Below are 27,360 nucleotides of genomic sequence, written 5' to 3' on the forward strand. Positions count from 1 at the left end.
GAGGTCAATGCCCCCGCTACAACATCTAAGGGAAATTTCTCTATCATTTCGGGTCTGGGCCCAATCCATCGCAGCGCCCCCCACCCCCCACCCCCCACAGTATTTTTGTCAGGCCGCTTGTCCAACGACGCCTGCCGAAACTGACTGTAGACTCCAGGGTGGAGAATTAAGCACTACCCATAGACAACTCCGATCCATTTTTCAGTAATTCCCTCTGCTGATAGTCGAACGTTCAATGCAAACTACTATTAATTCACCGATCTGGTTGTTTTAATTTTGAGAAGTTTATTATTTTAATACAAAACAAGTGTTACAATGAATTTGTTTTAATAAATCTGAAACACAAAATACTCGAATGGAAATAAATCATGTCTTATCAATGGGACAGAAAAAAAAGATAAAGAGGCCTGGTTTCCTTAAAGCTGCCTCTTTTTGAAATTTTAAGATTAAGAAATCAATCCCCTAAATTTGAAACAACCTTAGAGTTTTTCCTTTCATTTCAATGCTCAACCTTAATCTCAGCAGCCAGGTAAAAGGAAATTTGAACCAACCAGTTTTTAGACATTTTGAACTCAAAATGTTACAGGTTAGCCTGAGGTTAGATTACCCAGATCATTATTGCTTCTGCACATTGGCTCATAAATGCCTCTCAGACACTAGCCTGAGTGGTGTTCGATCTTCAGCCGTCTTATTAAAGACCATGTTCGTAACACACATGGAAAGGGGCTGAAAACCAGACTCCCAAAACGGCTGGAAATCGAATCTAGCATGCATTCAGTCGCTTCATATTTCTTGTAAAACACTTGTCGATTACGAAAATATTTTAACATCCGCAGAAAACGCTTCATAAACAAAGAGACTTTCACGTGAAATGGACGGGGACGCTTAGGTCTATTCAAGGGCTATTTATGATAACTTTTGCATACTTATACCTTGCAATGAGCTAGAAAGGGCTGGAATAAAAAAAAAAAAATAGGAGAATCCCGACGGCATTGTAAGAATTTATACGATACGATAGTTCGTTATACACTTAGATCGATCAGCCATAAAATCTATAAAATTTGTTCACAAATGAAGGCATTCGATGACGTCTTTATCATCTACAAAGTTAGTGCAGCACTTTTATTACCGTCGGTCTTAGATGGTCCCTTTAGGGGGCCTTAAGGGGACCGGATTGGTCTCATGCAATATGATTTATTATTTTTTTTCCGACGAGCATCCCCACCCCTCTAACAATGGAAGCCCTGGTCCCTGGGACCACAACGGGACTGATCAATAAGTGCCATTAAAGTCAGTCTTGTACTCTTTGGGAATGCAATGTGGTCCAGTGGGGGTCCCATATCGCTCAACCTTCTGTCCGTTGAACTTCTCGTCTTTGGGCGTAATCAAGATGGCGTTTGTCGATCCCATGGAAGGGTCTTCGTCGAAGTAGTTGAAAGGTCGAATAAAGAAGTGGGCGGAGTTTGCAGCTGTGGCGGTATTGGGCAAGTCTTCTGAGTGTGGAATGTGCATGGCTCCTATTGTTACCCAGGCTACAAGGTCCTCGTTCACGATGGAGTCGTTATCCATAAGATACTTACGGAAATCAAGCTGTGTCGGTGAAGAAGAAATAGAGCAAAAAATAACAGCATAAGATATCACGGGGTTTCGATTGATCAGTGACGTAACTGCGATACTCTAGGTCTTAAAACCATGTTTAAGTCCTCAGCGTATAACGCCCGAAACCTTGATACCAGAGGTATATAAAATGTCATGACGGGACTTATGGAGATCGCCCAGTGTACAAACATTTATTAAGCCGTTGGTAATACTTCGGAAAGAAAATATCCTTTTGCTCTTTTACTCTTTCTTTAGAAAGTTTCATAAGCTGTCTAAACCGCGGAATTTACGTTGACTCCTTTATCAGTATGACAATTAAACAGGGCCTTCCAAAATAGTTGTATGCTTATTTTCTTCGAATTCAAGGGATAATATTATTTATAGAATATCATGGCGATATGATCACCGATTTTTAGGTTAACTTTGGAATTAACCTCATCTCCGGTTTGTGATTGGATGCCAAAAGGTTTTTACATCCAGTCAATCACCTCAAGACATTTTGGTATGGCCGAATGACATGCCCATGTTAGCGTTATGAAAATATGCCAACTACACATACCAAATACAGAGCACAGAATTCAAAGACGCTCCCACCCTATTGGTATCTCCCTTACATCAGAAGCTGATAGAAATAAAATAAAAGTCCGCCGAATCAGTGAAATGAAACTAACCTGTGGATTAGTAGGTGAGTTTTGGTTATAGATGGAGCTACTCTGGGTCTCATTTTCTTTGTACTTAGTAACGGCCATTTGATACAGGGACCAGCTCATCATGGGCGTGATCATCCAGTCTTCAGGATACAGCTGTTTCAACATGGATTCCAGCTGTATGCGATACCCCTTCTTTACACCCATCCTGTTCTCCTCGGCGTCATTAAAGAAGTTCAAGTACTTTGGGTGGTCGAAGTTAAACTTATACGCAGCCTCCAACTCCGTTGTCTTCACGCTTCGTTTTAGAACTTTCTGCACACGTCTTCTGTTGGGGAACCAGCGCTCAGTGATGTTTTCAATACCAATTTCGATGGTCTCGTATGAATTCTTTCGTCCGCCGATGTCTAAGTCAACTTTGTAGTTGATCAGATGATCGTGTGTGCCGCTTGTGAAATGCTCGTGCAGTGGATAAGCGTATGGATGCATATTAGCGTCGTAAAAGGAACCATAGATATAGCCAGAGGCTGACATTTTAACTTCTATGACGCCGTTCTGGTAAAATATGAAGTCGAACAAATAATCATAGTTATATACCGTGGCAATCGTGCGCAGAATTAATACCTGATTGGCCATTCCACCGTAGAACCTGTACCCATTCACAAAGTTGTTATCGTAATGTCGACGCAGTGGAATTCCATCATTCAGTTCAAACACACAGACAGCGTTGCGAAAGGTTTTCGGACTTTCCATTCCGATCATGTGCACCAGATCAAAGCAGGAAGCTGTTTCTGGGACATCTACTCCAAGGACCATCTCATAGCTGCTCTGTCCCATTTTCCACGCCCCGTCAATGAAGTTATTCCAAGACGGGAGTGGGTAATAACCTGCGTATGTGGCGGCCGCCTCCTGAAGGCTGAGCTCGTATACGATTCTGTCTCCGTTGAACTGGATATCGTAAAGCTGTATTCCACTATTGGAGTCCATTCTGAAGTCAAAAGACCACGACATATAGCTAATATGGTGGCCTTTCACAGTATATCGCTGGCCATCAGGTTGGTATTGTTCAGGGCCTCTCATGGGCTTAGACGGCTGTGGAGTACCTCGTCGCTCGTAGCTCGAAAACAATGTATCATCATCGCCTTTTGGCGCCGGTATCTTGATTTTTTCTATGGTATTGTTCGCGTATTTGGCCGCTAACTCATCAACGGAGTCAAAAGTTTGATTATTGTAGATTACTTTGAGTATTTTCCACTTGAAAGCATTTGCTCCACCGTGATCTAATAGGATATGTAAGTCTATCGGATAAAAGTAGTGACCAATGAAGTCGCCGCGAATGAAATAAATCCAAGAGTAACGATCTTCCGCCGTGAATCCCAGTGGAGCTGTCTCAAGAAAATACAGGCATTTCTTGTTGTTTGTGCATTGGAGTGTATACCCATCATAGCTTTCGTTCATCAGCTTTTGTAGCTTAGGAGCAACACCAATTGCCATCGCGTAATACATTATCTTGTACTCTACACCGCTATCAAAAGGCCTGGCATTGAAGTGGACCGTTTCTTTCTGGCCACCAGGCACTTTGCGTACAACATGCTGAGTGGGATTAGCCACCGGACTCACTACGTATTCCCTCACCACCGGGGGGTCGGTAGCACCATGAAACACTACAGCGACAGCTCTTCGCTCAGGTTTGGGACCATCGTTGTCGAGGAATTCGAGGACCTCATCTTTGGACGGTGGTAAAAACTGTATTGAATATATGTAGTTGCTGTCCACAGTTGCATCTACATATTCCGTAAGGTTCAGTTCTCGTTGTTCCAGCAGATAGTCTCGAACGGCGGTGATCTCTTCGATCGTCAGGTCATCAAAAACACCAGCAGACTTGGGTGAGTCATCGGAACTGGACATGCCTTCTCCACAGGACTCCATACTTACGGCAACACGGGAGCCATTTTCTTGGTTTTCATCGCTTTTTCCCTTCTTAGTTGCCACCACTATCAAAGCAATCAAGAGTGCTATGCTTATCACAATGAACACGATGGCAAGAACCTTCCACAACATCAGCGAAGTGCTAGCCCCTGGAGTGGATTTCCGTTTTATCATCGGATCAGTATTTTCCATGATGACTGAATCCTGCACAAGGCAAATGACACTCAATGTGAAAAATAATGGTACACGAAAGAAATTTGGACCGATGAATTATATATGTTAATGAATTATCAGGTCTAAAACGTTCGGAGGAGGTAGCTAATGGAGGTTGTTGGGGAAAAAGAAGAAGAAGAAGAAGAAGCGCAAAAAGTAGAGGAGGAGGAGGACGAGGAGGAGAAGGAGGAGGAGGAGAAGAAGGAGGAGCAGGAGGAGGTGGTGATGGTGGTGGTGGCGCAAGAGGGAGAAGGAAGAGAAAGAAGAGAAAGAGGACGAGGACGAGGACGAGGACGAGGGGGAGGTGGAACAAGAGGGAGAAGAGAAAGTAAAGGAAGAATAGAAAAAGGAAGAGGAGGGAGAGGACGAGGTGAAGGAAGAAGAGGAAGAGAAGAAAGTGGAGGAAGAAAGATGCTAAGGGGAGGATCCTGCGGAGGGATATATCCCTTCTTCCAGCCCAAATTGTTCCCAAAGCCCATTTCGCAGCCCTGTTTTACCCAACTGCCCAGTCCCATTCTTATGTCTTTTTTTCCCAGTGCCATTGACCTAAATCTGATTTTCCCAGTGAAAAACTAGGCAAATTACCCCTACAGACAACATAGCTTAGATATTTTTTTTGTCACGAAGAATAAGTACATTTAGCTTTGGTATACTCAAGATTTGGAACAGAACCGAAAAATTTGAGAAATGCGCTAGGGACGTTATTTTGTGTCACCAGCCAGGAGTGTCACGTCGGTGAACTAGACCGTCTGAAAGAGCAAAACCATTGCCAATTTCTATCACGGTAAAACATATTCTTAGCGTAGTTACTTCATTTGCAGGAGTGGATTTATAAAGATCGCGGCACGCTTCTCTATGCACCTACATTTCACACATTCGGTGGTCTTTTCTGCGTAGTTATGACGAAACAATGCGTGAGATAAGTGGCCGCTAGTACTTTCGTGACGTCATGCATCCCTAATCAATAAACGAAATCTGTCCCTTTGCAAGCCAGAATACGGTAACTGCAAGCAAACAATATTGAAAGCTAGGGCTCACTTCAGATGTCGTACAACTCAGGAATAAGGGTCCGGTCTTTATTTATCGCCTGGGTAGGAGGGGAGAGGCGAGGGGTGGTAGTCGGAGTATTTTCGGCTAAAGACAGTAACATTAAGCTGATCCTCCATCATAAATCTTGATAAATTTCGTGATCCCCCCTGTCTTCACACACATATTCATCTTTAGCGCTTTTAACGGTCATATGAAAGTATTACTAAGGGCCTGATTACATGGCGAATTTCAGCCCGGGCTGAAATTTCAGCCTGGTTAGCCGAGCTGAAATTTCAGCCCGTCTTCTGAAACAAATTCTCATGAAATCAAATTGGCGATTACATGAAGAAGGATTCCGCCCGGGCTGAAAATCCTAGCCCGGTTTTTTAAACCGGGCTAGGATTTTCAGCCCGTGCAAACGGACTGAGAAGTCTGATAAAATCCCACGTAATCGAAACGGAATTTGAGCCCGGGCTGAAAAGCAGGAAATAAGATGGCTGCCGCTACGAAGTAGAAGCGATCTCAGTGGAATAAAGGCGATAAAATAGAGTCTCTCTAATTTCAAAGCTTAGATGGAATATAAGAACATCGAGACAAGGTTAAACAGCACCAGGCTGTCAGGGAAGCCATGAACTCGGCAAGCTTGAGGACATATTTTCTTTCTATAAAAGTACGTCTTTCTGGCTGAGAGACAGGTTTCGTTTCAGTTCCATCATCATTGTAGGGTGTTACTATCCCAAAAAGTTAAAAATTGAGCGCCGACAGAAGGTCAGACTACGAGAGAAGCAATGCGCCTATTTTCACGATTTGTGTTCTCGGCGCCATTTTGATTCTCTGGAGACTTTTCGCACACAATTTCATATTTGGCGCCGAGGCTAATATTTCAGCCCGGGCTGAAATTCGTTATGTAATCGCAACAAAATTTCAGCGCCCCCTAGTCGGACTGAAATTTCAGCCCGGGCCGAAATTCGCCATGTAATCAGGCCCTAACAATGATGTTCTTACAGTGTAGTGAAGCCGCCATGGTGCAGTCTCTTCATCCGTGTCTTTTGTAAGTCTGGATCCCGATATCTGATCAAGGTCAGTAGAAATTTTCACAGGTGTCCAACAAAGCATAACAAGCGGCGTAAATTAAAGCGAGGCCAACCTAGGAGGGTCCGGGAGCATGCTCCCCGGAAAATTTTGAAATTGTAGGTTGTCAAAGAAAATGTTACGGAAAATGAGTTGTTTATGATCATAAAATTAGACGTCACTCCAAAAAGCTTCCGTTTTTGTTTTCGCCTATAGCAAGTAAACATTCAGTTTTTCCACTCACAGAAGTTTCAGGCCTTGAGGTGCCCGCTATCCTGAAGAAATTTGTCTCGAAAGAAACGACTTCGGAGGCCGCCATTTTAAAACTTAGCATTTTAAATCTTGCCAGCCAGGCCGTGTTAATGCGACATCATTCCGTCGGACTCGACATTGGCGGAAAGGAGAAAAACCTGAAATTGACTTAACATCCTTCAGAATGTCAGCAAAATCTATTTTTCTCAAGTAGTCATTCACTTCACTATCTTTAATGTTATCATTTCGGAGTGTGGAGCATGTTTCGCTAAAAATAATATAGCTCAAGAGCAGCCATAACCCAGAGGTAGTAAAAAGGCTTGTCGGGAGCCCCCCAGGCGATAAATAATGACCTGTCTGTAAAGTTGGAAAAAAGCACAGCAGTAGTACGGCGTCCGAACAAACGTTTGAATTAAGTTCGGCGAAGCAGTTGAGCTTTCGACAATTGTGTTTGTGCTTCACGCCTGACTAGTACCGCAGCGATTCAAATGTCACGCTTCTGCCGCGCCAAACCAATTCATAAGTACTAACGATTTGTTTTGGCGGAATTGTGTTCCCGCAGGGAGTTACTTGGCTAGTTGTTAGGTGACTTCAGTAAATCCTTAATATAGTACAATCCTGCACGACGTCTGTAACAGAGTCGTGTTTCTGCCTTGCTGCATTCGAAACTTAACGCAATTTAAAACTTCAGCTCTTTTATTGGGAGGAATCTTGCCTCGCATGCCTGATTAGCTTGCATATCAGCAAACTTGGCCTAACGGACCCTAGCTAGCTTGAAATCCTGACTCGATATCCTAGCTCAAATCATGACTCAAAAATTCTCAAATGAGATTCAACTCGAAAATCGACTCGAAATCCTGACCGAAGAATAGGTATCACTGCTCAGAAGGCCAAATGTTTGGGCCCAAATTCACCCAAACATTGAATGGCGTGCATACCAAAGTACATTCTGAGGTATTAAGGAGGCCTGACTGTTGGGAAATACACCCGAAATATCCTTCCCAAATTCGACTCGAATTAACGGGGCATGAATACTCCACATAAAGATGCTTAACAACCTCTACTCCATATATTACTGTATGTAAATCTCATTTTGATTGCATGATTACATATTCGGGCACGGATAAAGTATTTTCGCATTGGCGCAGTGAATCTTAATTAACAAAAACCGGTTACGTACTTAGCATAACGTTGCATCGAACATTTCATACCTTAGTTTTTCAAAAAAGTTCAACCTTCAGGTAGGTCTTCGTTCTCCAATCGACACCAGTAGCAATACGCGCAGGATGTGCTCAATAATTATTCACAACTTACATTTCATTACAGCATAAACACTTGACGTCTGTCACGCTCTATCATTCAAACCAGTAGAAAGCGGCGAAAATATTTAATATATTTCTTCTAAAGGAGGCTGGTCACATCACTCACATTTATGTAAATCGAACGTAAAACAAGAAGGCCATTTCCGAACTACCTTAAGCCTCATTCTCAAAGGGAGTCTTGTTGCCCGTCCCTTCATGATCATTAATATGAAAATGAGCTTTCACTAACACGCAAATTAAACTCAGTTTGGATGGTTGTTGCACCAGGCCTCGCTTTGATACAGCGCTTTCCTAAAAGTGAGCAGAACAGTGTTGAACTATTTCAAGAGGATGTCACGATTCGGTGGTGTCCTACAAAGAAATCAGTCGATGGGAAATCGGGCGAGGCGGACCGCCTGAGGGGTTTCCTTCTGATACAAAAGAACACATGGAGCACTTTCACAAATTTGACAAGAATATTCGTTTTCCATATGATTTGTTAGGAAACACGTCTCCCCTCCTCCTAGATACCAACATTGCAACTGATGACATTGGCGTCCACAGAAAAGATACTTTAACCAGCCAATATACTAATTTGACAGTTTTCTCGCTAGTGCTAGAGCCGGGGAACTCGCTCGTTCGCATACACAGGATGTGTTATGGATTTCCTGATTTGAATTTTTCGTGTATCACGTTCGTCTACATGTACACTTATTAGACCCTCTCTTGTTAACCAGAAAAACATGTTCACTACTCGATAAATCCATGCTAACTGTGTTCGGATTTTGGCGCGAAAGTTCGCTTGACTGATTGTCGGAAAAAACATTTATCAAGTAACGCAACTTGCATAGTCGTCATGCAAATTTATAACGTGACTCAGAGAAACGTGATCTGAACACAGGGACTGGATGGGGCACTGAGTTAATAAGATTGATTTTCAAGATATAAGCGTAACATTAGAATAAAGCTATGTGTACTTAAGAGCGAACTAAAGAACGTCTAGGACAGATTGCAGATTGGAGATTGTTGAATTGTGGAAAGAATTGTAAGCGTCAAGAGAACTGTTGGGAATAAAAGAAATACAGTCCAAACGTTACAGGCTTTACTGCGTGGAAATTCCCGAACACTGGTCTGCCAAAGCCAAGAGAAGTCAATTGCTATCATTTTAAGCTCAGGGAAGTCTACATATTCTATCTGATATTTTAAATTCAAGTTTTCTTTCCAGACAAGTCACGTGGAAAATATCTTGTGGTGAGATTATGAATTACGATAAGTTCACATTTTAAGGTGTATCGGTTCAAAAAACAGCAATGCCTATTCTTGTTAATCTCTGGTGAGTAATTTAACAAGTCGTTATTGAAAAATAAAACTCGCAAACGTCTCGTCTAACGAAGATACAGAATATTCCGGAGACAATGCAATGAGCCCAGCAGATAAAATTTAACTGCTGACATCAGGTTCTAAAGTAACTAACACCCTTAATTACAGTATTAGGGGATCATAATTCAAAAACGGCACGGTGAAATTTTTCTTTCAAATTTTAATAAGTATGATATGACGTAACTTTTAGCAAAGTTTAAAAAACATTCTGCACATGGGGTGCAGAGCCACCTTAAATTTTCAAAACTTTAACAACGTGTTCACCAATGACTGGGCAGTTTTTCGATACCATGATTGTAGCATCAAGTGATGAAGAGTGGTTATAATGACCCATCAAAGCCTAACTAATGGAAACTATTTTGAGGCACCTTAATCCATTAATTCAAATTGCGTGCGGTCTACAAATGTATGACTAAAACTCTCTTTTAAGATATTTTTATTTGAATGCTGCGAAAAACAGGTCTTAAGAATATCCTGGTTATTTGCATATGCCATGCGGTGAATTCTATAATTTGTTTCATAATCGGTTCCTTTTTAACTAAAATAAGCACGATCAAAATCTACTTTGTTGAATGACAATATATAAACGCAAGAAATGACTGCAGCAATTGCAATGCAATGCTTGTTCGGGGGAGGGGTAAGAGCAAATTGGTCTACATTCTACGGGCCCTTTAACATTGGAAATCCCGGCCCCCAGGACTTCATCAGGACTGATCAATAAGTGCCCTTGAAGTCAGTCTTATACTCTTTGGGAATGCAACGTGGTTCAGTGGGGGTCCTATATCGCTCAACCTTCTGTCCGCTAAGCTTCTCGTCTTTTGGAGTGATCAAAATGGCGTTAGTCGATCCAATGGAAGGGTCTTCGTCGAAGTAGTTGAAAGGTCGAATAAAGAAGTGGGCAGAGTTTGCAGCTGTGGCAGTGTTCGGCAAGTCTTCTGAGTGTGGGATGTGCATAGCTCCTATTGTCACCCAGGCTACAAGGTCCTCGTTCACTATGGAGTCGTTATCCATAAGATACTTACGGAAATCAACCTGCGTGGAGAAGAAATCAAGGAAAAAATAACAGCGTAAGATATAGAAGGTGTTTTGATTGGTCGCTGGTGTTAACTGTAGTTTTCTATAGGGTAGATAATACTAGGGGTCTATAAAATGTCCTGGCGATAACCCAGTGTACACACATTCAAGTCTTTGTTAATACCTTTGAAGATAACGTTCTTTTACTCTCTTACTCTTACTTTAGGAAGTGCCATAAACTAAACAGAATCTCCATTGTATATTTTGTATCGCTGACAATTAAACGGGCCCTTGCAAAATGATTGTACGCTTATTTCCGATTCCCTTGCCCACCTTTGTGTGGTGAAAATACCAACTACACGAGGAGCATGGGAGAAGGCTAAATGAATAAAGGTAAGAAGGAAGAGTTGAACAGTTCCAAGCCTTTGGATGTTATATTTTTAAGCCATTCAAAGCTAACCTGCGGATTAGTAGGTGAGTTTTGGTTATAGATGGAGCTACTCTGGGTCTCATTTTCTTTGTACTTAGTGACGGCCATTTGATACAGGGACCAGCTCATCATGGGCGTGATCATCCAGTCTTCAGGATACAGCTGTTTCAACATGGATTCCAGCTGTATGCGATACCCCTTCTTTACACCCATTCTGTTTTCTTTGGCGTCATTAAAGAAGTTCAAGTACTTTGGGTGGTCGAAGTTAAACTTATACGCAGCCTCCAGCTCGGTTTTCTTCACGCTTCGTTTTAGAACTTTCTGTACACGCCTTCTGTTGGGGAACCAGCGCTCAGTGATGTTCTCGATTCCAATTTCGATGGTCTCGTAGAAATTCTTTCGTCCGCCGATGTCTAAGTCAACTTTGTAGTTGATCAGATGATCGTGTGTACCGCTTGTGAAATGCTCATGCAGTGGATAAGTGTATGGATTTATATTCTGGTCGTAAAAAGAACCAAAGATATAGCCAGAGGCTGACATTTTGACTTCTATGACGCCGTTTTGGTAAAACATGAAGTCGAAAACATAATCATAGTTATACACTGTGGCAATTGTGCGCAGAATCAACACCTGATTGACCATTCCACCGTAGAACTTTTACCCATTCACAAAGTTGTTATCGTAATGTCGACGCAGAGGAATCCCATCATTCAGTTCAAACACGCACACGGCGTTGCGGAAGGTCCTCGGTCTTTCCATTCCAATCATATGCACCAGATCAAAACAGAAAGCTGTTTCTGGGAAATCTACCCCACGAACCATCTCATAGCTGCTCTGTCCCATTCTCCACGATCCGTCAAGAAAGTTATTCCAAGAAGGGTTTGGATAATAGCCTGCGTATGTGGCGGCTGCCTCCTGAAGACTGAGTTCGTATACGATTCTGTCTCCGTTGAATTGGATATCGTAAAGTTGCATTCCACTGTTGGAGTCCATTCTGAAGTCAAAAGACCACGACATGTAGCTAATATGGCGGCCTTTCACAGTATACCGCTGGCCATCAGGCTGGTATTGTTCAGGGCCTCTCATTGGTTTAGACGGCTGTGGAGCACCTCGTCGCTCGTAACTTGAAAAAAACGTCTCATTGCCTTTTGGCGCAGGCAACTTGATTTTTTCTATGGTATTGTTCTCGTATTTGGCCACTAACTCATCTACGGAGTCAAAAGTCTGATTATTGTAGAGCACTTTGAGTATTTTCCATTTTGAAGCCACTGCTCCACCGTGATCTACAAGGAACATTACATCTATCGGATAAAAGTAGCTACCAGTGAAATCGCCGCGAATGAAAAATATCCAAGTGTAGCGATCTTCCGCCGTAAATCCCATTGGAGCTGTATAGAGAAAGTTCAGGCATTTCCTGTTGTTTCTGCAGGTGTACGTGTACCCATCATAGCTTTCATACATCAGCTTGTACAGCTTCCGAGCAGCCTTTATGATAATCACGTTGTTTAGTCCGTTATACTCCACATAACTATCAAAAGGCCTGGCATTGAAGGGGACTGTTCCTTTCTGCCCACCAGGCACTTTGCGTACAACATGCTGAGTGGGATTAGCGACTGGACTCACTATGTATTCCCTCACTACCGGGGGGTCGGTAGCACCATGAAACACTACCGCGACAGCTCTTCGCTCAGGCTTGAGACCATCGTTGTCCAGGAATTCGAGGACCTCATCTTTGGACGGTGGTAAAAACTGTATCAAGTATATGTAGTTGCTGTCCACAGTTGCCTTTAAATATTTCGTGAGGTTCAGCTCTGGTTGTTTCAGCAGATAGTCTCGAACGGCTGTGATTTCATCGACCGTTAGGTCATCAAAAACACCAGCAGACTTGGGTGGGTCATCGGAAGTGGTCATGCCTTCTGCACAGGACTCCACGCTGAGGGCAACATGGGAGCCATTTTCTTGATCTTCGTCGGTTTTCCCTTGCTTTGTTGCCACCACTATCAAAGCGATCAACAATGCAAAGCTTATAACAATGAACACGATGGCAAGAACCTTCCACAACATCAGCATGCTGCTAGTGTTTGGAGTGGATTTCCCTTTTATCATGGGATCAGTGCTTTCCATGATGAAATTCTGCACAAGGAGAATGGCAATCAACATGAGAAAATAATGGTAGACAAAATGAATTGTGAAAAACAAAATTATGAGAATGGATTACATCTATAAACTGCCGATAACGACTGTAAAATGTATAAAAAAAATCCTGGTGCTTAAGTTTGTAATTTAAACGTTCGTGAGGAAACCCGGACACACTACAGGCTAAGCACATTGCTTTTTACCTGCGAGATGCTAAACAAACTGAAATAGAAAACTTTAAGTTTATGGTGTCTATGGTCCCGTAAAATGAAGTTAAATCGGTATACAGTAACAAGGGAAAGGTGGTGAAGCAACGAGGGGGGAAGGAGAGTAAGAAAAGGACAGGGAGAAGGAGAAGAAGGGTGGATAGGACGAGACCAAACATGAGGAGGAAAGGGAGCAGGAGGAGCAGAAGTTCAGGAAGAATTCTGAGAAGCAGGAGGATGAATAGGAAGGGAAAGAAATATGGAATAGAAGGAAGTGCAGTAGGGGAAGGAGGAGGAGGTAAAAAATACAATTGAGGAAGAGGTGGGAGGCCAAGGAGGAAAGGGAGGAGGAAAAGGAGGGGGAGGTAGTGCTAAAGGTGGAGGAGGAAAAAGAAAGGGGGCAGGAAGAGGAGGAGCTGGAGGGGTAGGAGGAGGTGGTGGTGGTGGAGGAGGAGGTTTAAGAGGTGGAAGAGATTTAGGAAGTAGAGGAGGTTTAGGAGGTGGAGGAGGAGGACTAGGAAGTGGAGGAGGAAGGGGAGGAGGAGTTGGAGGTGGAGGAGGAAGAGGAAGAGGTGGAATAGGAGGAGGAGGTAGTAGTGGTGGTGGACGGGGAAGAGAAGGTGCTGGAGGAGTAGGAGGAGAAAATTGTAACGGAGGAGGTTTAGGGGGTGGAGAAAGAGGATTAGGAGGTGGAGAGGAAAAGGAAGAGCAGGAAGTGGAGGAAGAGGAGGACGAGGAGGACGAGGAGGACGAGAAGGACGAAGAGGAGGACGCGTTAAGTCGCTTCTTCTTGGTTTTGAAGTCCAGTCTTCTTGAAACACCTTGACAGGAACTCTTTCACGCACGTTATAAATATTAAAGACAGTGAAGAGAAAAATGGAATCTTTCTTTTTCACAAGGGGAAGATGATCTCTTTTCTAGTTCTCATTAAAATAAGATAATAGGAACGAATAAGGAATAAAAATGCCGCTTTACCGAGTAAGATACTAGCAGAGTCAGTACATTCAAGAGCAATTGTTACGCACATTACGCGAAGGAAAAATAGGCCAATTTACCAGAGGTATTTACGCAGACATATACACAGAGGCTTCCCTGGGTGAGGTAGGAAAGAGTGAGAATCTCTCTTTTGCTCGACCGCTTCAGAAGCAACCGCCAAGTGCATTTAGGGAGCTTAAGCAAACCACGATGGCAACGGCAACGAAACGTCGCCAAACGAAAGGTTTAATGAGAAGACGAACAGTGGCTGTGCATGTGCGTTTTAAATCTTTGTACATTTCGCAGCCGTGCTCTACGAAACAACAACGCAAAATGACCAAGTTCTGCGTATTTTCGAGAACGTAGGCCACGACGGCAAATGCTTTGCAGTCTGTACAAAAAGTACATATTTAGTTTGAGCAGGTTATTGGACCGATTGGAGCACTGAGCAGCTAGGTTCAGATAGTTACGAAATTGGAAGGTAAAATATAAATCCATTTTTAACTAGGCGTCGTCCCAGGCGTCGCTGTCGTCACTGCTTTGGGTCCCTAATGATAACTGTTCACGAGCGAGTGAAAAAAAAAAAAACATAAACTTTTCCTATGCATCTAAATTGCTCGCAACACCTGTTGGTTCATTGACTTGTCAACCTGTAACCGCGTGACTAACCTTTGGTCAACGTTTAATCCTTCGTTAGTGTTTATCATCAGCTTTCAAAAATAAGCTTTTGCTTTGTCCCGAGGAATACATGTAAATACATTCGTGCGATCGAGAATGTTTGGGGGAAGCCAATATTTGGCACAGAACGAAAAATTTGTGGAATGCGCTTAGTCATGGCGGACACAGTTTAGGCATTTGCATAAAAATAAACTTTCAAGTCTTACTGCGATGTAGCTGCACAAGGTGTGAATGCAACATTAATCTGTTCAGTCAGCCTTTCTCTTTCTTTGCAAAAAATGTGAATTTAGCCTATTTTGTTTACGATCGGCGCCATAAGCCGCTGTGAGAATAAAAATGTAAATTTCCATGCTCCGTTTCCATTCTTTTATATTACATTCAAAACTTTACCTCTTGTGCACAATTCGACGACGTATATTTAAAAAGCCGTGCTGAGATTTTTCAATCAATTCTTTATTAGGCGAAAAATAATAGTTATCTATGAAAAAAGGTTTAAAGATGAGAAGATGGGTGGAATAATGCTTGCGTGACGAGTGACGAGTCACGCACATCCCAGGGATTTAACTGCCATTTGTTAAAGATCTACCGAAAAAATTGAGCTATATTTTAGCTATTACAAGTCATTACAGGGTTTATCGAAGCGGTTCTCGTTTTTTTCGTATTACTAAGGTCACCAAGGCGTTTTAAGTTCTTGAAAGTAGTAAAGACAACTTCGATCAAGAACGAAAACAGGTTGATAAACATACCACGTGCATGCATGTCTGAGTATAACTGCATTTCGGTCGTTACTTTTGCCTTTTTGACTGTCTGAAAATAGAATGACTTACTGAGAGCATCTGACATTCATCTATAATACCGTCTACGAGAATACGTTTGGCTGTACGCATTAGCTGAGTGATCCAAAAAAACCAAACGATGCAAAGCACCTGGATAAGTTGCAAGGAACTGGCCGATGAGAACTTTGTAAGCGCGAATCAATTCACTCAAAGGAGAGAACAGACAAAGCTCACAATATGTAAGGTGTGTGATATCAGACCCATTCTCAGCAAGGTATCTTTTCGCGACGAAAGCGTAAAACTGGGTATTTTGCGGCAGTCCCGGCCTTTGCATAAAAGGAATAAGAGGTTCCATATCAAAACGATATTGGAGTCTTGAAAGTTAGGCCCTCTTCACACGACGCCGGGTTGCTTTTTACCCCGGTTTGAATCACCGCAGAGAGTGCTAAAAATAAGAAACCGGCACAACGTAGGATGATTTTTTTGAAGGTGTACCATATTTCGGCTGGCCAAACCAGCCTTCTTCAGGTACAGTGAGAATTTTACATTGGGACGTGTTTTCATGTAGCATATTTTTGTAATACCGGAAATACGTAAATATGCTATTCTCCGGTATTATCCGGTATTACGAAAACATGCTACAGAAAAACACGTCTCATGCCGTGTTTACATTTGAGCTTTTACCAAGGTAAACAGTTACTAAGGTCAAGTTACTTATCCTTGGTACATTCGTTGAGTGTTTATACCGGCTCAAGTAACTCAAGTTGATCTTTCAACATTCGCGCGCGCTGCATTAACAACGTCATGAAATCGAACTTGCACGAGGCCTTGGAACAGGAGCAAATTGAGGTGCGATCATTTTCATAGGCGAGGACCGCATTCCATAATATTGCGGCAAAAATTCAGTTGCTTGATCATACCCAGAGTAAGCATTGTTATATGCGTAGAAACGTGGATACGTTGTGTATGCAGCATCCTCCCAGGTGGCAAAATATATCGACAATAATTACACAACAAAGGATCGAAGTTTGTCTAGAGAAAGTAGTAAATATTACTGAGAATGAAAAATACAATGCTTTCTTTTACGCGACGGATTGTTCGCCGTAAGAAGATCGATCCAATTTTTCCATGTTATCTGCCAAGATTGTCAAAACTGGAAAAGAAACGTTTTGTCGCACAATCTGCTCACCGCGGGAAATGAAATATTACGCCGCCACAAGCGGATAAATCTGTCATCTTGACCTTGGTTACCAACTGTAACCATGCCTGATCACAGGGTAATTACAACTTTTACCTCGGTTAAATTTCTTTTGTCTTTTGCGGCATTTACCAAAGTATCCGTTGGCGTTTACACACGGAAAATGTTTACCTAGGTAAGTAAACTCTGATACCTCGGTAAACCGTTCAAGTCTAAACACAGCATCAGTGTCAAATTCTCATTGTACCTGAAGGCCAGCCGAAATATAGCACACCTTCAAAAAAAATCATCCTACGTTGTGTCGGTTTCTGCTTTTATATTCTTCATTTCATATGTGAAGCCGATTAGATCACTATTGATCCAACGTACACCAGCAGGATCATCGTTACGGTTGCTTGCTTAGACATTTTATAGCTAAAAATAAACACTTTACACCAACCCGGGTTGTCAGTCTGCAATAGCGTGTGGTTTGTTTGCTTCGAGCCTGACCCGGGCCAGCCTTTCTACCGATCAAAAACTGAAAACATGGGCTAGAAAGATGACAAACAAAAAACGTTGTGTCTAGATACCCGGCAGCTGGGAAGTGTTTTCAAAATACTACACACCCGGCAGTCACAACCGTGCCCGTGAGTCACACAAAGTTCGTACGCAAAACCAAAACATTGTAAAAACTCGCTTAATATTTCCGACCAAAGATCGAAATGCTGAAATACTCTCGGGAGGTTTTAATGATCATTTTTGTGGATATTGAATGTATTGATTATTCATGAATTTTTGACCGCCGGGTATCTAGTTTTTTGAACAACCGTGCCCGTAAGTCGAGGTTTTTATAGTATGCCGAAGCTAAGAGAATTCGTCCATAACAAAAGCAAAACATTATTTAGAATCGCTTCGCATTTCTGAACAAATATCGAATACTCTCACAGGGTTTCAACTTCAATTTTTGTAGAAATTATCAGTCCTATGAGAGTTGACACCGGAGTCAGAGTACGAATTTTTTCTAAGTGTCGAAACGTCGAGATTTTCTAGTGTGCCCAAGCTCGAAAATTTCCTCAACCACAACGCCAAAATTATAATTGAAAATGGTTGACATTTCTAAACAAAGATCTACAGTTTTAAGAAGGTTGGATGGGTTTTCCGTGGAAATTCTCAGTAGAATAATTTCAGACTGCCGGGTATATGGTATTTTGAAAACACTTCCCGGCTGCCTGGTATCTAGACACAACGAACAAAAAATCTAGAAAGTATAACGGAATGGTGGTTATTTGACTGAATCAACCCGAGTCTCGACAAGGGTTACCCGGCAAGGGGACTGACCCGGCTTTCATGTAAACGCTTATAAACATTTGACTGCTACCCGCCGCGGTTATTCAACCCGGGGTAAATAGCAACCCGGGGTCGTGTAAAGCGGGCCTTAATGTTCCTATGATAATGATCAGTCTGCCGACGGCAGTGGAAACAAACTCTTGCTTGCATTCCCCATTTCGAGTTTCCGAAGGAAACTTGGACGATAATATAAGTTCTAATATGAGGTACGGTTAGAGCATATCGATCTTAGACATCCCGGGGCGATATTATTACCATCAAGTCGAGATCTTATTGCAATTCGAACTCGGTTATTTCGAAATCTCCGTTATTTCGAACTCAAAATAAACCATTTCCCTTGGATTTTCCCTCAAGTCATTTACTATCGGCTATTTCGAACTTCCGCTATCTCGAACTACTGTATTTTTCGTTTCCCCCGCTGAGGGTTCGAAATAGCGGGATACGTGATAAACTGTATTGCGCAAATGGTCACAGTGTCTGCAGTGTTAAAACAGACAAGTCAACCACACAGAATCTACTCTTATCTTACCTTCTTTAAACGCTTTCAAGCCCAGTCTTGGTAGAACTCTGATGGATCCTTGTTTTGATCCACAAATTATAAAATGGAAAGAGCGGCAAAAATGCCTGGTTAGTAACCTCTGCGTACAATGCGTATTGAGACCAAGTAATTACTACTTACGAGTGCCCACGAATGAGTTTCCTGGCTCGGGTTCGCAGACGTTATTTTCGGCACAGGCGGCCGAAGCTCTCGATGTTATCCTTTTTTTTTTTTTCCTTTTTATGCGAACGTTCAGGCTAACGTGACATATGGCATGTACTATTACAGGCTTGTTGACGTCTTTGGTTTGTAAAGTGAGTCTGCGGGGAATGTCAGCGGCACGTCGTATTTGTTTAGTGACGAAGTTACGGTTGTAACCTTGAGCAGCGCGAGTATTAAGCGTAGCGTCGGTAGAACAGATATGTCGTAAACAGAGTGCTAGACTGAAAGGAATGGGTTTTTTTAGTATGTAAGACATGACAAGATGAATAGAGTAGATGTTGGTGTTTGTCTGTAGGTTTGGTGCAGAGGTCAGTAGATATATTACCGTCGTTAGTCAATGAGACACTAATAACGTCAAGGAAAGGTGTGTTAGTAGAAGAGTGTGGACTAGTGAATTTAATGGTGGAGTGAATGTTGTTAAGATAATCGATGAAAATTTTAGGTTATTCAGACCTTCGTTCCAGATCATAAAAATATCATCGATATATCGTAGCGCCAAGTGTGTTAAGAAACCATGACGGCGACATCGATGACAGCGTCGATTAAAAAATGAGTTCATATTTTACCTACGAATCTCGTCGTACTCCAGAGTCATTTAATTTGTTTATCACCGGTCAAAGCTATCACGAAACTGAATCTAGGAAACATCGAATGATTCGAAATGAAAATTTAAAAAATTAGCCGTCGTAGTTCACGTTCTCCAGACAACGCAGAAGTTGGTCATTTCAGGTTGTTGTTTTGCAGAGGACGGTTAAGAAATGTACCAAGAATTATAACGCACGTGCACAGCCATTGTTCTGCTCATAAAGCTTTTGTTTGGCGACGTTGCCGTTGCCGTTGCCGTCGTGGCGTTCATAGTTGTCGACAACTAAGGCCCTGTCCACACGAATCCTGATATTTTTGAATCCTCAACTTTTTCTCTCCGGATACGGCTTCCCTCCACACGCCGATGATCCGGCGAACTCTGCAGCGAATCCGAATATTTTTTAATCCGCTCTCCAGAGTGGAAAAAAATAAATCCGCAACGAATCCGATAACGTGTGGACAGTGAATCCGGACATTTTCGAATCCGACGTCGTAGCAAAATCGTGTCCAGTCTCTTACCGAAAAATTATTCAATATTTCGGCACAACGTGTAGGCCTAGTTTGTCTAGACTGAATTCGGATACCATTGAATGCGTGTGGACAGGCGAATTCAATTTGAATACGCTACGTGTGGACGGGGAATTTTTGAATCCGGAAAGAAAAAGTTGCGGATTCAAAAATATCCGGATACGTGCGGACGGGGCGTAAAAGTCTAGTCAGTGGTGGCCCTTAGTACTGGATCTAAGATACAAAGTAATAGGCTACTTTCGATATATTGAAATTCAGCTTGTTAGCGAGGCCTAGTAGCACAAAGAAGAGAAATGATGAAACATGCTCATTCAATTTGCTTTGTTTGTGTCCTCTAGACCTCGCTGCTAGCTGAATTTTAATAATTCAAACTGTTAGGCCCGGTCCAAACGCCGCTCCAGTCATGTGCCGAACCAAACTGGATTAAGTTCGACTTTAGAGCGACTTTAGAGCGACGGCTGGTTCAGACAGCGTACTTGCGTCGAACTTAATTCGGGAAGCCGGTGGTAACAATTTTCGAGGAGAAAATACGCGTTCTGAATTCAAGAACTCTGTCCAAATAGAAAAGCTGTAACTAACATTTCGCCGTTATAGCAATATTTGGGGAAGCAAATTCAAACTCAAGGTTCAGGGTTTGTATTTAGACAGTTTTCTCCCGGTTAATTCGACTTGTTTAAGGGAAATCGCATAACCTGAGCTATTACCACGAAGAAAAAGCAAAAAATGAATTTGCGCGAAAGAAACTCGCTTGTACAGTCCCGTTTCTCTTAGCCTGCGTAGCAGGCGTATAAAGGGGAGGGGGTGGGGGAGGAGGAAGAGAATTCCCCACTTCTCCGTTTTTTTCCCCCGAATTCTCTTCCTCCTCCCCACCCCCTCCCCTTTATACGCCCGCTACGCAGGCTACGTTTCTCTTGAATCGAAGGCATATTTAATTTCGTTGTGTTTATTTTTAGTGACGACTTCGAGCTTCATGTATGACTGGTCAAGCCACTCAATATTGAGCCGATCACGAGTCCCGTTATACGAAAAATACGTTACAGTAATTACTCAGTAAGAAATCAGTAAAAAGCGATCTAGTCAAAGATTATTAGTTATTTAGGTTCTTATTAGCAGTTGTGTTGTTTTCCAATTTACCTGTAAATTAGTATTTTGTTCATTTCTGTCACCTTTCCAAGTCTTTCTTTTATAGTTTAATATATAGCTGTTATTAGTTGCCGTAGCTATTGTGTGCTCTTCTTATATTAATATTTTGTATTCATATATAACTTAAACTATTTTAGGATTCCTTCATAGCATAGAAATAGCGTTTTTCCTCGTCTTTTTTTTTTCTTCTTGTGTGTTCATTTGTGCTCAAGTTTTCTTGCTGACCTGTATTTTATTTCTAATTAATGCTGACGTTAACTGGCTGCCTGGCTCCACTAGCCCCTATGGTTATTCCAAGCAGCTAGTACTCAAATTTTTACTTTTAATATTTTCATTGAAATTGTAATTTTTTCTTTAGCAAGAATGAGTACAAATAAAGATTGATTATGATTATGCATTATGTTCGACCCATGAGGAGAACGCCGCATGAATCAGCTGCCGCTCCAACGTCGCATAGTCCGACAGACCCTGCCGAATTTAATATTGTTTGCCGCACCAAACCTAACCTGCCGAACCAAACTGATTCAAACGCCGCTCTTTTGCCGTACTTAACTCATCAGTTAGGTTGGGCGCATGAATAGAGCGGCGTTTGGAGCGGGCCTTAGTTTATTGAATTTCACGAAGAAATATAGATTTTATGCATTCTAATCGTTCCAAATCTTTATTAGCTATAATTACAAAATAACCCTTAAACTGTGATTTACTGAATTATTATTTTGAAGCTGGAGAAAATTTCAGACGACGCCACAGCCTTAATAGTCTTCTAGGCAGAGGTTCGTTACGCTAGTCACGCAATCTGTCTCCTGAAGATCGCGTGACGAAGCCAAAGAGCGTCTGGGCAGGAGGCTGGAATGTTTTATGTATTGAGTGTAATTCTTCTAAACACTCTCCTTAACCTTAAGGTTCTTTGCAAACCAGAAAGAAATTCCAGCGTTTATAAACATCACCAATATGGCCACACCCATGGTGTTGATAAGCGAGACATAGGCAGTTGTTTCCTCCAACAAGTGCTCTTTCTTCAGATAGCTGACATTAAGGTCCAAGATTTTGAACGCATATTCCGTTGCCAGGGCAACGCAAAGGTGCAGGAAGTGGTGGCTGTTACCAATGAGATCAAACCTCCCGGGAAAAAGTCGTTCAGGTAACCTACTGCTGTACATGAAGCCCGCGAGAATTGTGCAAAATACGTGACGGAGATAGTAACTGACAGACTCGCTACTACAGGCAGACAAAGCTCTACACGATGAGATTGTTGCGTGACAGCTGCATAGCGTCACGCCAGCTGTAAATGGCAGAGTGCTGAAAACCCAGGCAACGAGGGCAGGTAAAGCACGGAGAAGGGTACTGAACTTGTTGACTGCAGCATCAGTCTTACAGCAACCGTACGTCACAAGAAACGAAAAGAGTGCCGCTAAACACAGGTACAAAGATGGCGACTCAAAGATTATACACTGTGTGTTCATTGGCCGAACGTAGAAGAACATTGCTTGGCTCGAGGTAAATGTGTACAGGCTTACGGCGGCGTAGTCAAAGAAGAAGCAGATTTTGTATCCTCGCTCAGACATAGAGTTGAGAAGATGCGCAACGGAGCTTGTGGAGTAAAGTATTAGAGTTCCAAAGGCAGAGGCAAAGAGAGGTAAATTGAAAGGATCTAGCAACGAGTTGCACTGAGTGGCGGCGGCCGTTCCATAACGCACCAAAAAGTAACATGTTGTTAAAATGTGGCTCCACACGTTAAAGCTCTCATTGTTTAGGTAGAAAAGACTCTTGAAACACTGCCAAGGTGTACTGTAAGCTCTTCTATATCCCGACTTGATGAAGGGTTCTCGAAGGCCCTTTGGCATTTCGCGTTCTTCAAAAAGAAGCTTGTCCTTTTGTGTGGCGCAATCCTTCATGCTGTCGTTGTTGTGGTAAGTGGTGTTTTTGGTAGGATTGTAGTTTCTGTTGCGCTTTGTGCTTGCCATGCTTCCGTCAGAGGCTGTGTAAACAAGTTTGAAGTAGGTTTATACTAAGTTAGGAGACAACAGCTGGTACTAACCCTGTATTTATATCAAAGTCAACTCTTAGAGGAGCAAAGTGTTATTTAAACTAATGAAGAGCTTGGTTTTAAGCTTTTTATTGATTTTTCACCTGTGTCAACCGAAGTTATTGCGCGCGAGGCATGTTTACAAGACCCTGGAATCGAGGAAGATTACCATCGTTCTATATTTGCATAATTATTCGCTGACTCATTCCGTTCTAAAAATATGCCCTTGCCATGGAAACGTTGAACTGGCATGGCGTCTCTACACATATGCCATAATAGACTCCTTGTCGATGAAAATACTGGAGTCCTAAGCTAAAACAGCATTTTGCATATGGTGTACTTAACCCGACTTTAAATAAGTAATATTCTCGGTCGATATTTATAAAAATAAGTCAAGCGTAAAGTGTAGCTAGGTAACTGAAAAGCGTGAAAACAATGTATGAGAACGGTGCTCAAATGAACTTGGAATATCATTTGAAAACTGTAAAGCAGTGTTTATTCTTTTGTGTCGAATATACAGGTATCACATAACTACATCAAACAAGCAGCTTTACTTGTTCGGGTATAAACAATACAGAAAATACAAACTATCAGATTTTGCTCTTACAGGATAAAAGCTGAATGAAAATTCATTTCAATCTTACAGTGAATAATTTCTATGTTTTCTCTACTTTGGTTTCTGTTTCCAGGGAATAAATTGGATGCAGCAGGTTCTGGCAAAAACTGGTCAGTCAAATTCTAAATCTTTCGTTAGTTACATCCCGAAACACAAGAAACTACATGCTGTGGTTTTGAAAAACAGAATACTCCATGTTACGTAACTTAAGCTCAGGAACACAGATTATTTTTCGATATAACCACCGGCAAACGTACCTTCCATGCATTTGCAAGTCTTCAAACAAAACTTCTCGAAGCACAAATCAGTTAGCGAAGAGCCGTGAGTTTGGGCGTCTTCGACTCATTAATAATTACAAACAAGGACAAATAACCAGTAACGCTTGATTTGCGACCAAACGCTAATTGGTATGCCAAGTCTTCAGATGCGTTGTAAAGTGATACATTAGCTTGGCCGAGACTTTGCACTGTCTTGTGATTTCCTTGCGTTAATTTCTAATTTCTAACCCTTAATATTAACAAATTGGGCGAATTTCTGAATCTCTCGTCAAGGTCGGATGTGCACCCTGAAATTTTTACTCACCCGCGCGTCGTTGCTGCTTCAGTGAGAAATTGTAAACACAATACTGATATCAAAGAGATGGGAGTTACTATTCCCATAGCCTGAACCCGGTCTTAGTATTTAATAAAGAGCATAGCTAATCGTTAAAAGAAAAAAAAAACACAATGGCACGTTTTATAAGTCCGGCCATAACCGTGACCGAGTAGGCTGGAAAGATGAACATTGTAGGTCCGCACTAAGTTCAAGCCCGATAACTGTTTCTTACTGAATTATGCGTGACAACGCTGCCAGACGAAACGTAAACAAATAGTCCTTTCTTCGATCCTGAAAAGCCTATTGACTGTCGTTTAAGTAGTAATTTCATTGCTAAAACTAAGAGAAAGACAGCAGAATTAGTTTACTCACCGTCTGGAGAGATTTGCAGCTGAACAAGGTTATACTGAGATCACGGAGAGAGCAACACATTCATTCAGTTACAACCGTTCGAATCTTCAATTCTCGTTACTTATTTTCGTACATTTCTTACAATGTTACGACTGAAAATCTGGCAATCAGCTTTACATCCGCTACTTCCATGAGATGCTGTTAGGTGTTAAAAATATTGCACCACTACGGACAGGAGAAATCAGCCTCCAGCGGTCTTTCAGTTTCAAAGTACATTCTAATACATAAATATTTATTCACAGTTGATTGTCAAATGGTCACGAAACAACAGCACGTTCAAATGATCATCGCTGTCTAAGCTAAGTTACTAAATTTCTAGGGTAAATAGTTCTTTAAATATGGTTTGGGGTAATTTCCTCCAGATGTATATTTTATTGCTGTAGATGTTTCCTTCATGCGTAATTTATTCAACAATACTTCGTATGTAATTTCTGGTATTTATATTGATCCATGTCACTTTGTTTACGAAACACTGACTTCACACAATGAGTTTTCACGTAAATGGTAACGAGAACATGACTTGCGTTTTTAACCCTCGTTATTAAAAATGTGGAGAGTATAGACATTGCTCATATTAGACATCCCTAACACCCACAAAAGTGACTTTAGAAAATAGAATAAGTGGCATGTTTTAGAAACGCTCTACGTCCTTGGAGAATATGAAAACAACGCAATTCTTTGACCTTTTTTGAATTGCCAATTAGCATTTTGAAGATGAAAATGGAAAAAAATTATTCAAATCACTTGACAATATTTTCTGAACTGTTGCTCAAATGAAATTTTGTATTCATCTCAGAATGTTTTCATGAAGTCGCGGTTTATAAATAAAATAGATAAGCGATATACATTGTATAGCGTGACGGAGATACTGATGGAAATTGCTCGAAAACCGCAGAATGGTACTATGAACTTTTGCTTCTCATGTGAGTGACGTAGCATGTCTCTGTTCGTCATTTTACACCTCACTGATCATTTAACATTATTGCAAGACGCCTAAGTTTACTAAGAAGCAACGGGAACATTTCAACACAAACATTTATGTCGGAATGAAACTCCGATCAAAGTCCGTGATTCCTGCCCACGAAAAGGTAAATAATAATCGAAACAACAACGACAGAGGCGTTTCAGCGAAGTTATTGAATGGAAAAAGCGGGAAACATGTCCTTTTATACAACGTCAGTGATGTTCCACCCGGCCTTCACGAATCATTCGTCAGAACAGGATACAGAAAGCCTAACAGCACTACCTGGGAATGTCTCCAAAGCCTCTTTTACGTCAACAACGAGTCTTTCAACATGTGGAGTCATATCATAGCAGTTTTGTACTTTATTGTGCGGTATACAGTAGTTCTGCTTGAGTTACGACAACCGAGCTCGCCTCAGAGAGATTTCTATTGGCCAATGTTGTCATCGTTTATCGGAACAATCACCGTGTACACATTGAGCGTCACTGCTCATGTGTTTAACTCCAAATCGGAAAAGATGCACAGAGTTTTCTACTTCTTCGACTATGCAGGTATCAGCATTTATACCTTCACTTCAGGCCAAGTAATGTATTACTACAATCGACCAACTAACACCCAGTGGAGAATTTTCGAATCAGCAGTGATGTACACGTTCCTGGGGGCTGGTTTATCTTTTTTGGCAACGTTCTATAGCTGCAAGAGCAAAGTACATCTTCAAAAATACGGACCAGTCATCCGTATAATCGCAGTGTTCGCTGGCTGGATCAACACCGTGCTCGCTCCAACGGTTGGCGTGACGATGTGTAGTTGTCACGATGTCACGAAATGCCAGTCCTTCGTTTCCTGTAACGAATTGCTCGTTACGTATTATTGGCGTCACTGTTTTTGTTCCGTCGCGGGGGGAGTGATTTATGGTAGCAGACTACCTGAGCGCCTTCTGCCAGGAACATTCGACATCATAGGAAGCAGTCATCATTTTCTTCACATCTTTGGTGCTCTTTCCACGGAGTACGCGTTCAAAATTCTAGAAGTTGCGTTGGAGAGCCGCCGGGACCCGAGAAATGAAATTTTGGCGCGGTCACTGACTGAAATATCGAGCTTGGAGACATTGTTCCCAACCATTGTAGTTTTTGTTGTAAATATTGCGATAGCATTTTGGTTTGCGAAGTCGATTTACAACTCTAAAGATCCTGTGAGTAGGAACGACATGTGATGTTCTAGAATTTCTGTAGTGAGGTACGTAGCAAGCCTAGTTGCCATGATAACGGATGCTATTTAACACATGAAATCCCTTTCGGATTTGCGTACTAGAATATATTTTGAAAATTTCGTTGTGTGAGGAAGGGTATATGCACACACCGCAGGGCGTATGTGTGCCGTGATCATTAATTTTACAATACTGATGGTGTTCCAAAAGCCTGATAATTTTTCACTTTTTCTAAATCGTTACAGTAACAGTAACAATTCAATCACTACAATTCGCAAAATATGTCAAAATAGAATCATGGCCGATTTTCGAATCTGTAACAAAACAGAAAGAAATAAAATCTTCATGGTTCTTGTTTGCCTGAAT

At 41.8% G+C, this 27,360-nt stretch overlaps 3 protein-coding genes and 1 pseudogene across 4 annotated transcripts; 1 reads left to right on the top strand and 3 right to left on the bottom strand.

Moving 5' to 3' along the window:
* Positions 1-333: 333 nt before the first annotated feature.
* On the bottom strand, positions 334-8,061 carry LOC145481964 (diamine oxidase [copper-containing]-like). The gene is made up of 3 exons (XM_081460549.1): positions 7,952-8,061; positions 2,271-4,379; positions 334-1,590 (listed from the first exon to the last, which is right to left on the bottom strand). The coding sequence occupies exons 2-3, from the start codon at positions 4,365-4,367 to the stop codon at positions 1,273-1,275; spliced, it is 2,415 nt and encodes an 804-aa protein (XP_081316675.1). The 5' UTR covers positions 4,368-4,379; positions 7,952-8,061; the 3' UTR covers positions 334-1,272.
* Positions 8,062-8,164: 103 nt separating this feature from the next.
* Positions 8,165-18,921, bottom strand: LOC145481965 (diamine oxidase [copper-containing]-like; annotated as a pseudogene). Its single transcript, XR_014048697.1, has 3 exons — positions 18,690-18,921; positions 10,896-12,998; positions 8,165-10,453 (listed from the first exon to the last, which is right to left on the bottom strand). The product of XR_014048697.1 is annotated as a diamine oxidase [copper-containing]-like (transcript).
* Positions 18,922-18,948: 27 nt separating this feature from the next.
* On the bottom strand, positions 18,949-25,024 carry LOC145481980 (membrane progestin receptor gamma-like). The gene is made up of 2 exons (XM_081460564.1): positions 24,785-25,024; positions 18,949-23,154 (listed from the first exon to the last, which is right to left on the bottom strand). Exon 2 carries the CDS (start codon positions 23,138-23,140, stop codon positions 22,055-22,057), a length of 1,086 nt encoding a protein of 361 aa, XP_081316690.1. The 5' UTR covers positions 23,141-23,154; positions 24,785-25,024; the 3' UTR covers positions 18,949-22,054.
* A 608-nt stretch (positions 25,025-25,632) lies between these two features.
* LOC145481978 (membrane progestin receptor gamma-A-like) lies at positions 25,633-27,001 on the top strand. The gene has a single exon (XM_081460562.1). The coding sequence runs from the start codon at positions 25,870-25,872 to the stop codon at positions 26,998-27,000; it is 1,131 nt and encodes a 376-aa protein (XP_081316688.1). The 5' UTR covers positions 25,633-25,869; the 3' UTR covers position 27,001.
* Positions 27,002-27,360: the final 359 nt, after the last annotated feature.

The sequence above is a fragment of the Orbicella franksi genome, chromosome 3 (genome assembly GCF_964199315.1).
Source record: "Orbicella franksi chromosome 3, jaOrbFran1.1, whole genome shotgun sequence".
In the NCBI taxonomy this organism is placed as follows: Eukaryota; Metazoa; Cnidaria; class Anthozoa; order Scleractinia; family Merulinidae; genus Orbicella; species Orbicella franksi.

Excerpts from the sequence above, each read along its gene's own strand:
- LOC145481964 (XM_081460549.1), bottom strand. The coding sequence starts at position 4,367 with ATGGAAAATACTGATCCGATGATAAAACGGAAATCCACTCCAGGGGCT. Across the intron at positions 1,591-2,270 it reads ACTCACCTACTAATCCACAG|CTTGATTTCCGTAAGTATCT; the intron begins GTTAGTTTCATT and ends TCACCGACACAG.
- LOC145481978 (XM_081460562.1), top strand. The coding sequence starts at position 25,870 with ATGAAACTCCGATCAAAGTCCGTGATTCCTGCCCACGAAAAGGTAAAT.
- LOC145481980 (XM_081460564.1), bottom strand. The coding sequence starts at position 23,140 with ATGGCAAGCACAAAGCGCAACAGAAACTACAATCCTACCAAAAACACC.